The 11,442-nt window shown below is 34.0% G+C and overlaps 1 protein-coding gene across 1 annotated transcript; it reads right to left on the minus strand.

Moving 5' to 3' along the window:
- Positions 1-7,858: 7,858 nt before the first annotated feature.
- On the minus strand, positions 7,859-11,018 carry LOC143539363 (equilibrative nucleotide transporter 8-like). Its single transcript, XM_077032703.1, has 2 exons — positions 10,483-11,018; positions 7,859-8,914 (listed from the first exon to the last, which is right to left on the minus strand). The coding sequence occupies exons 1-2, from the start codon at positions 10,964-10,966 to the stop codon at positions 8,208-8,210; spliced, it is 1,191 nt and encodes a 396-aa protein (XP_076888818.1). The 5' UTR covers positions 10,967-11,018; the 3' UTR covers positions 7,859-8,207.
- Positions 11,019-11,442: the final 424 nt, after the last annotated feature.

The raw sequence follows: 11,442 nt of genomic DNA on the forward strand, positions 1-11,442 counted from the left end.
TGTGAGTTTACTACATTTTACTTTTGAGCATATTAAGTTAGTTCTGACTTTTAACTGGTCAAAAGTTGAGGTGAATAGGTGCTGCACAAAAGGTGCAGTACTGAAAATAGTTTTTTTCATAATAATAAATGGTATGCGCACTTGTTTAGAAGAGATTATGACATAACTGCTTTAATGTAAATTAATTCCATAATGTATGAAGTTGCTAAGTAGAGCCTAGTCATATATGTACTGAGTTAACCGTTAAAACGGGGGAAGTGGATAAATGACTTGAAAATGTTTAACTGATAACTTGATGAACACATTGATGATTCTTGGCTTGTTAATTATTCGGTATGAATGAGAGTGGTATGAAAATATAAAGAATACTAATGCCGAGTGTCCATATTATGTATTCTAACTTGTTGAAAGTTGACTTTAACAAGCTAGGTATGTTGAAGCTTGGAAGCCAACGAGTCAAATGGACGAAGTGTAATCAAGCTCCTACGAACAAAGGTATGTTTATCTTACATCTATTTTAAGAAGTTACAAGTCTTATTAGTATGTTTTGATTTATTATGAATATCAAATGGATACGGGCCGCCTTGACCCATTAATTGAAAGTTGATTCTTTTGACTATACTTAGTGCGTACTGGTTGTTTTAACTCGTTACAGTTTGAAGTTTACCGTACCAAATGTCTAAGTGGGAATTACTCGTGTCTAGAATATAAATAGTACTAACATTGTATAGTACGGTTTGATTTGGGTTTCGGACCAGCTTGTCAATTATAATAATAATATAGTAACTAGATGAAGATTTGACTCGTTGGTGAATATTAAATTAGTAGCATGATTTAATTAGATAAATGTTCATTAAGTTGTTTAAACGGGTTGTAAATAATAGAGTTAAGTGCCATTTTAGTACCTGTGGTTTGTTCAATTACGCAACTTTAGTATCATTTTTGAATTTTTTTGCAAATGGCTACCTCACTTTTCTAAAACTTGCAAATTTAGTACTTTTTTCTAACTCCGTTTATGTTTGTCCGTTAAGTGAGGGGCACTTTGGTAACTTTATAATTGTATTTATTTTTTATTTTCTTTTAATCAAATCCACCTCCAACCCCTTTTATACTTTCCTAACCCTAAACTAAAATCCCAAACACTCTCATCCCCTTTTCTTCATCTCCTACAACCAAATCAATATCCCTCTCCCACCTCCATCTCTGTCATGCGTCGCCACCAGTCACCATCTTCACCCCTATCTCCATCCTGCATCGCCACCATCATCACCGTCTTCTCCCCTTTCCCAGTCCGGTAATGAATCGAGCAGTTAATCTCATATCCAAATGATCTAAAAGCCTCACAAGTTTTCACCCGAAACCCAACTCCTTTTCACTGGCGATGTTTTCTGAGAAACGACGGCATCGGAAGCTTCAATGTTGTAAATTCCGACGAAGTTGTAAGCATATTTCTTCTAGTGCTCCGTTCACAACGGCGTCCAATGATGGTCGGAGAGCGGTGGTGCACGTTATTGTGAAACTGATACTTTTAAATATATTCTATTGAATATATAAAATGTGATATTAAAAGAATTAAGATACGTTAAGTATTAAAAAATTGTATAATGAATCTGGTTGATTTGCAGGGATCGAATCGATTGGGATTTAGGTTTAGACCCAAGCTTCAAACCTTTGTGATTTTGACTTTCTGAAAGATACAAGTTAAGGTGGAATTTTACTAAAAGAAAATAAAAAATAAATAAAATTATAAAGTTACCAAAGTGCCCCTCACTTAATGGACAAACATAAACGGAGTTAGAAAAAAGTACTAAATTTGCAAGTTTTAGAAAAGTGAGGTAGCCATTTGCAAAAAATTCAAAAATGGTACTAAAGTTGCGTAATTAAACAAACCACAGGTACTAAAATGACACTTAACTCTAAATAATATGTTGAAAAGTTGTAACCGTTTCTAAAGTTGAATTTTAGTTGAGACGTGAAATAGCATTAAGATTAATTTAAATGGTTTGTAATTATGTTGATGGGTTCTAATCATGCTGATTAGAAACAGGTACGCGAAGCTTATGATCAATCGGGCGAGTTAAGATACATAATAAATTGAATCTTTTGAGTTGCATAACGGTAGCCGGCATAGACTACGTTGGACCTGGTTTGGCTTAATATTTTGACTAATGTTACTCCGGGTTTAATATCTTATTTATATATACTATTTAAATATTGGCAATAACTAATATTTGGTATTGGATTGCTTTAGGCGAAGCCCACAATTGGAAGCGAAAAGCCGAAGATCAAGTGCTCGGATTTGGACACCAATACACATCAAAGTGCAAGTTTCTAATATTGATAATGAATTATGAATAAGTTTTAAAATATGTACTATCTTTGATTAAAAGATAAGTTCCTACGGATATTATACGTGATGTGTGGATACATGTTAGGACTTTTGGTACTGTTGACATTACTTATTATCACCAACGATTTTTTTTAATTGAGTCGTTCCGACCCTGACCCGTTCCGACCCATAACCCATTTCGATCCAACCCAACCCATTTGCCACCCCTATGTTTAATGTATATTGACGGGTTAGGCGAGTTGTACCTCTTAAGACACAATTTAAAAAAATATTCAAAAATAATAATAAAAAAATCATAAGTCAAGATATAAATAAAAAATGGAAAAAGTAAAAAAAACTAAACATTTCCTCCGTTGTCCTTGTTAAAAAAAACGACCCGAAACCCGTTTTGACCCATTCCGACCTTGACCCATTTTGACCCGGACCCGTTATGACCCGAACCTTATGACCCTGACCCATTCCGACCCGAACCATAACAACCCTTTTTTTTAATTGACCCGTTTGGACCTGACCCGTTTCGACCCATAACCCGTTTCAACCCAACCCAACTCATTTTTTCAATACTCACACTTCTTATTAGTTAATAATTCTAGTGATTGAATTTATATGCTTATTCATGATAGGAAATACAATGTTCAAAATTAAAATAAATTATTTTTCGTCGAATGACTATTCATCTATTGTATTTTCAAGCAAATATGGAGCAATAAAACTATATGAAAAGATGTTGGTTCAATTCGATCTTATTTAAGGAGTTCGAACACAGATGTAGGCTAAGTAAATCACCCCTATGTTTAATGTATATTGACGGGTTATGCGAGTTGTACCTCTTGAGACACAATTTAAAATTATATGCATAATGAGCCATTAGAGATTTCAAGGCCCAATATGATCCATTAGGACATGTATGAGTTGTTTTTGTCTATTATGGTCTAATATGACCCCCTATAACACGATATAACCCTTAGATATCTAATGTTACATATCACATGTCATAATAGACCACTAAGAGATTTCAAGCCCTAATATGACCCATTAGAGCGACTATGACATGAAAAAGGCTATAATGGGCCACTAACACCAACAAGGCCCAATAAGACCTATGATGATAGTATCACATGTTATCGGCCATTAACATCTAAATATGACTAATGACATTCCTATACAACCTTATTAGAGTAACTATGATGTGATAAATGCTATAATGGGCCACAAACACCAGTTAAGGTCCAATAAGGCCCATTGATGAAAGTAAGACATTTTGTTGGGCGTTAACCAAACTATGACTCACTAAACTCATATTCAACCCTTTTAGAGCAACTATGATATGATAGATACTACAATGGGTCACTAACAACAATCAAGGCCCAAAACGGCCCATTAATGCAAAGTATGACGACCAACTATGCCTATGGCTCACTACACTCATATACAACCCTCTTGTAGCAGCGGGGACATGATAGATGCTATAATGGCCACTAGTACCATTCAAGGCCCATTGATGAATGTATGACATGTTTTGGGCGTTAACATCTAAGTATGACTAATGATAGTCATATACAAACTTCTTAAAGCAACTATGACGTAACCAAGGGACACTAACATCTAACTATGAGTCTATGACTAATGATAACCAAATAAGGCCTATTGACGAAAGTATGGCGTGTTTCGGGCGTTAACACCTAACCATGACTAATGACACTCCTATACAACTCTTTTAGAGCAACTGTGACATGATAGATGCTATAATGAGACACTAACACCGATCAAGAACTAATATAACCCACTAATAAGCGTATGGTTTATTATTGGGCGTTACCACTGATTACTACACTCTTATACAACTATAAACATCACTTGTATTTATTTTATATGTTTTTATATTTAAATTACAATTTGTTATATTATTTAAGGTTTAATTAGTTGTTATACACACACACACACACACACTAACAACTCTTTATTTTAATTAAAAATAAAAAAATATTTAATTCTATTTATTTCCTATTAATTTTACTTCCCTCAAAATTTCAAATTAAATTCACCACTCTTTTCTTTAAAAACATTTGAATTACCCTCTCATTCTTAAATCTAATTTCATATTAACCTACCTTTTTTTCTTTCTCTTCATTACTTCTTATTCTTCTTCTTCTTCATCTCTCTACACCCACCATCTTTCATCTTTAATTCTCTAACTCACTCAATTTTTAACCAAATCCTTTGATTCCAGGCTCTAATCTTATTATTTTTGCGAGAGAAATTCACGTATGGTGTTGGTTTCCATCAATTCTATCTCGATTTTTACCAGATTCGTATTGAGTGTGAAGAACCCTAAGAACCAAGTTTGGGGATTTTCAATTTTAAGTGTTATTTCTTGTAATTGAAGCTTAGTACATCTTCTTTCATCGCTAAAAGGTATGTATTTCACTTGTAATTGAAGCTAGTACATCTTCTTTCATTGCTGACAGATTCGTTTTTGTTTGTTTATTGGTATGTAACTTGATGTTAAACGATGATTATTGAACGATTTTTGATTCTAGGATATAGTACTATGAGTCTAGTTTCCATAAAGGTAAAGTTTGTAATTTTTGGACAAGTTTTGAATAGTTTTTATAATTTTACAAAAACACTGGTCAAAGCTGATTTGGGGAGTTATATTCTGGTCTGTCTTTCCGACACCATAACTCCCTAATGACAAAATCAAACGGGTTGGTTCCAGTTCTGAAAATTAGTATTATGAGCTTTAAAGACAACCCAATTGGTCTTGCGCAATTTGGATTAATGAGTTGATAGAACCATTAAACAAGTGTTTGTTGTGCAATCTGCTGAATTGTTGGTACATATCTTTAATGCTTGAATTATTATGAGTTTTGTATGCATGAGAAAAATATAATAAAAAATTTTTGAGAAACCTAATTCAAATATTCTACTGTGGTAAATTTTGTAGAATTTATACTTCATCTTTTCATAGTGAATAAAATAAGTTTGTACATGTTATAATCTGTCTCGTAAACTAAGTGATCATAAGTTAAGTTGTATGATGAATGTTTGGTTGATTTGCCATGATACGATGTGTGAATACATGTTAGGACTTTTTAGTACAGTTGTCTAATGTGATTGCGCGTGAAGGTCGGTGTGTTATGCGTCGATTCAAGTTTTTATTTTTGTATTTTTTACCCTATATATGTATCATATATTTTTCTCTCTTTATAGGGTTGGAACACAGAAAAACGGCTAAAGAAGTCCGCGAGCGGGAGAGACAACCGCACGAAAAAGGGTAATGTTGGCATTATATCTCAACATACGGGCGGTTCAATAGGGGTTGATGAGCATCGTATCCGCTTGGTAAGCTAGTTTTATTTGTAAATTCAATCTTAAAAAATTAGGTCAAAAATTATAATTGTTTGTGCATTAACGTTTATTATATTACTTCTTATTAGGAAAAAGAACATGGTCGAAAAGTTAAGTGGATTGAAGTATTCTTAGATACCCACCTCAGCAAAGAAAACAAGAAAAAGTATTGGGTGGGCGAGCTCAACATTAATAGCCTTGTTGGATTTGATTTTTGTACGGGAAAGTCAGAACACGCATTTGTAAGTTATTTTTATAATTTTTCGTTTTGTTATATAATTAGATATAACATATCAACTAGTGGCGAGCAGATGAAATAGACCGTTTCATATTTCATATACATGTGGTAACATAAAAACTGCTAACACTATAATTTAATATATATGTGGTATCCTCATAAACGGGTTGGTTCGGTTTATAACTAGAAATTTAAATGAAAATTACATACTGATTTTGTGGGTGTAATATATAAACGGGTTGGTTCGTGTTCAGGTCCATGAAACCAAACCGGAACCAAACCGTTAGTAACGTAACATCGGTTGTTAAGACTCATCCACAATTTAATTTTTTTCTAAACGTAACATCGGTTGTTAAAACCTTGTAATTTTTTCTCTTCAAACACTCTTGATAAGACTCATCCACAATTTTACTTGGCTTTGGCAACTGATACGTGGTGCAGGAAACACGATTAGTGATTCGAGCTCTATAGTATGGGTGCGAATAGATAGTTTGTGACAAAATGCCGTGCACGAGTTAGGGTTTTACCACAGAAGGCATTCGAAATGTGAGTCTCCTCTGGAATTGGTGGCAGGTCGAGTTGCTAGCGTTGTTTGTGATTGTGAGTGCGGGTGTTTTTCTTTTTTCTTTTTTTTTTGCCAATATATATACCCATGTGACCATGCTTTGTTGATCGATTAAAAAAATGAATATGTTGTTTCACGCGCGAAGATATTATCCTAAACCTTACAATTTGCTACAATTATTATATTTCACATTTGAGAAGTTTGGTGCCGCTAAGCGCCCATTGCGCCACTTGGCGGCACCATACTAGTCAAGTATTTATTGTTAGTTTAGTAGACGTAACGAATGTGACGGAAACCAATTGAATTATTGTAGACTTCCCCGCATTTTGTTTTAGTTCTCCTATGGTAACGAAGATCGTCCGAATGCCAATTTTTTGTTTTAATTCCGGTACCATAACGTACGTGACGAAAACTGGCCAGATTTGCATAGACTCGCCAACTCAATGTCTAGGAACGACGACGCTCGGGTTTTACCAACGCACGAGTTTTACCAACCGACGCCTCCCATTTGTCCACCTAAAGTTTAATATTTTTTGGTTTTAGTCCCGGTATTCGACCAAATTCATGTAAAATTAACGCATCAACACTCGAGACCGACAACACTTGTGTTTTGTTATCGCTCGAGTTTTACCGACCTGTTCACGACAACTCACTGATTAAAACACTAGTTTGATACAAAATGAAATTTGTTGCCTTAGATTGAAATATATGATTCTTCCAACACGTGCCAAGTTGTAATGGAGTGGCATTATTAAAAGTCAAAAGCTATTTAATAAACGAATCCGGTGAATATCGCTATAATGATGGTATCATTTATATAGTGTTAAGACTATCAACATAGCTTGGGGTAAAAAACATTCACAAACGCATATAATCAATTGCCATATTAAATTGCCACCACCGTTTAAAAAAAATCATTTTCTTTACATTCATATACGCAATGATATGAGATGATGGTTAAGGTTTGAAATACTTGATGTCTTAAGTAAAAAACCATAAGCATTTGTATGTGACGGTTTTCTGAATAATTAAGAACTTACCTCAATCTTATCCATTAAAAATTAATCAATGGTCTTAGATGCTTTGTATGCTTCCTAGCGATTTTCTCATGCATCTCGGTGGTGGAGGTTAGAGGTGTTTGATTGGGTCGATTATTTTGGTTCATGTAGTTCAGGTCGGGTTATTAAGGGGTTTCTAGTCATATTTACGCAACACTTTTGGTTCAAAAGATTTCCAACCATCATGTTGTTTGGAAAGATAATATAAATCATGACAACATAACCTTCATTTAATTTGAAAGGTTAATGTGCATTCCAAATCTTGAAAAGAAAAAAAAAATAGCCAAAATTCTAGATAATAACCCATCTCATATGTGTATGAGACTTGCTAAGTTCAAGTCTTATATTTGAATGTTTTGTTCATTCAAACCAGATCCAAGGGTCACCGGTTTAACTACTACTAGTAAGAAGCCGGTCGGTTGAACTAGTGGCAGTTCAACTCGTGCTAACCAAACCGGCAAGCGTTCCCAATCCAACCAGGCCGGTCCAGTTTTAACAAGTTATTATAGGTAGTTGATTAATTCATCATTAAACTCAAAAGACCAATCAAAGTAACCAATATTAACCAAACCCAAAGAAAACAAATCAATCTCAAATAGCATGCATATAATTATTTTCTCAAAGTATAAAGGGGCTTGCATATGTTCAAATGTTCCACAACCAACCCAAACCCGAACCAACCACCAACCCAACAGCCAAAAACAAACTCATCACAATCCCGGCAATGTTTGATTCCTCGACCGGAACAGATTTAGGAGTCACAATCATAACCACACTTGTCAAATACCCGTTGCTAACGCCCAACAACAACGTTAAAAGTGCCACTAGACCCTCATTCTTGAACCATTTGGGTCCAAATACACAACCCATAAAAAGTGGATAGAACAACACCCTTGTGACACACCCCCATACCACCCATTTACTCCTTTTAATCACATAAATTGCGGTCAAACACTTTCCTGAAAAATCACCAACATTAAAAGTTGTTATCAAGAACACGGGATACCAATCACCAAAACGCACTGATTTGACGTTTTCACTCAAGTAGCCCGGGAATATTGATAGTGTCACGACGTAGATTGAGACCATGGACATAGCTAGACACCAAAGTTTCTTTAGGATAGCGAGTGTGTTTCGTGGTTTGGAGGTGGTTTCGGGTGGGTTATCGAGTTGGGCTTTGGTCTTGTAATGTTTGATGGTTGGTAATTTGTGTAGGAGGTTGCAACAAAGGATACAAAGGAGTTCAATGAGTGTGCTTGTGAAGAAATAAATGTGTGTGCTTGTTCTAAGGCCTTTTCTTGAGTGAGGAAGTGAAGCTTTGGTTATGATCCTTAACGTGCATACCAACACCCCTGCAAATTCATGGAAGTCAAATTTCAAATCAACAAAGGTAAATATACATCATTGGACATTTATATAAAAAAATCTTCACACACTTTTCATGATAGAAATGTGAAATTAGTGTTCTTGGGTGAACCAGGCCTCAAACGTCAAAATCAATATAAACGGTTGACATCATGTCTCAGAAAGACTAACACAGGTATTGGAGGTGGTTCCAAACATTATTAAAAAATAAATAAATAAAAGACCGAGTATTTTGTGAGATTTTTTTTTTATTTTTATTCAAAACATTTATTTGTATCCATGAATGAAGAATGGTTATCTTTATTAAAACTAAAGATAAGTTAGAGAAGTGATATCTACCTTGTTTAAAATAGTGATTATTAATTACTAAAGTTAGAAAGAAGTTTTTGAGATGATCTCTAACTCGATAAAATAGAGAAAGATGATAAAATGTAACAAATTTCTATCAAGATTAGAAATAAGTTACGAAGATGATCTCTACCTTGAGTAGAGATAGTATTGTAATCCCTATCAAGACTAAGAAGATATTATGGACTATCTCTGTCATATATTTTAACTATTATTTAGAACAACTAACATATACATTCTTTAATTTTACTTTCAAAACAAAACATTTATCAACTATAGAACTAGAATCCTGAACCACATATTTCTCTCAAACATTGATATGACAGGGATACAACCATTTTGGTATTTCTATCATAATAAAGAGGATGTAAGTGGGTTTTATTTGTTACTCTAATATATTATAATTAACTAAAAGGCCGTATTAGATAAGTTATGCCTTTGAAAATGATGAGGATTTAAGTATTATGACTATTAAAAGATGTTAGTGATAGAGTTAAAGAATGAGTGAGTTATCTTTGTAAATAGCTAGTTGTAAAAGGAAGAAGAAAAGATAATTAAAAGTTTTTCAATAAAGAAGTCAGAAATTAATTTTAGATGAATTAGTATTTAATAATTATGGAAATCATTATATCATTGTATATTTTTTTAACGAAAAAAAAATCTCACGTGTAAACCTATTTTTTCGGGGCTGTGTTGGTGCTCGACTCCTCGACCGTACCCCCTGATGCACGGGAACCAGATTAAATCCGTAAACACTCGCCCCATGTCAGGTTTGAAATTGAGATTAAAGCTCTGATTCGTCCATTAACCTGAATATCTTTCAAACTGGCTTAAGTGAGAATCGAATTTACGTCTCCATTAAGAAATGACAAACCTCTTACCACTAGACAACTTCTCGTAGTATCCGTATTGTATGTATTGGTGAGAACATCCAAGTATTTTTCAAAGTAATATCCAAAAATTATTACAATGATCATCACTTATATATATAATAATAATAAATTCATGGATAGCTCTTTGAATTAATTATGAAAATATAGAGATACATGATTAATATTCATTTGCCATTAATGTTTACACATAATATTATTTACTTTATTGTATTGTCCAAACAATACACTTATCATATATAAACACACTTCTTATATATCAATCAAAATAAATAAAAAACTCAAAATAATTTCATTAAATACTTATTAATGCATACCTGCAGAAGCATTGCCTGCAACAACCGCTTGCATATACCGTGCGGGCAGTTTTCCGGTGGCACCAACCAAGCTTCCACCAGTTAACCCTTCAGCACAACCAGTCACAGCCACCATGCAAACCACCACAACAAAAGCCACATTAGAACCTCTTAACTTAACCTCATTCCTATGATCAATCCAATCAGTCACCGGTGCAACCATCAAAGCCGAAACAAACAAACAATATCCCACATTCATCCTCACTTTAAGCCTTGGCAACTTCATCATGTTGGACCAACACGTTAGAATAATAAGAACTGTCATGGCTGCCACCATGTATGCCACTGAGAACACCTTGCTGACGTGGTGTTCGGGATATAGAGCTTGGAAGTAATCGACCGCGGTGATGAAGGAGTTCCATGGGACAAGGTAACCGGCTCCGAGAAGGAAGTGGATTATGTATGTAAGGTGGTAGGGATCTTTTGGTTCTATCTGGTTTTCCATATGGTGAACAATTGTGTCACACTAGCGGTGCAGCTTGTTGTACGTTTTTTTTATTTTTTATGTTGCAAATTTTAAAGGGGTATTAATTTCTTTAGCATTTAAGGGAGTTTGTTGGATTAAATGTTAATATATTTGGAATTGATTGAACATAAGATGTTGTTACGTACGTGGATGACTATGCAATAAATAGGAGTGGTTTAATTTGATAAAATAAAATTTTGGGAAATATTGTGTTTTTAAGATTTGAGACTAACCTATTAATCAAAGTGTTCTATTTGATTAAAATCCGTTGTTAATGAATCATTTTATGAAAGAAAAAAAAGGACAAAAAGCATAATGGCCGGGTCAATCGGTTTGATATTTTACGAACAATTAGTATTTACAAAATTATAAAGACATTAAAAAGATGAAGAATAATAATTTAATTTATTCGACATTACGAAAATGAAATCCTAGTATAAAAACCAAGGGAAAAT

The sequence above is a fragment of the Bidens hawaiensis genome, unplaced genomic scaffold (assembly GCF_021521415.1).
Source record: "Bidens hawaiensis isolate Kalapana, Puna unplaced genomic scaffold, B.hawaiensis_p1.1 tig00011861_1, whole genome shotgun sequence".
Taxonomy (NCBI): domain Eukaryota; kingdom Viridiplantae; phylum Streptophyta; class Magnoliopsida; order Asterales; family Asteraceae; genus Bidens; species Bidens hawaiensis.

What these genes read in the sequence shown, in the direction of transcription:
- LOC143539363 (XM_077032703.1), bottom strand. Translation starts at nt 10,966, where the DNA reads ATGGAAAACCAGATAGAACCAAAAGATCCCTACCACCTTACATACATA. An exon ending in TGCAGGCAATGCTTCTGCAG is followed by an intron (nt 8,915 to 10,482) that starts GTATGCATTAAT and finishes ATGAATTTGCAG; the next exon opens with GGGTGTTGGTATGCACGTTA.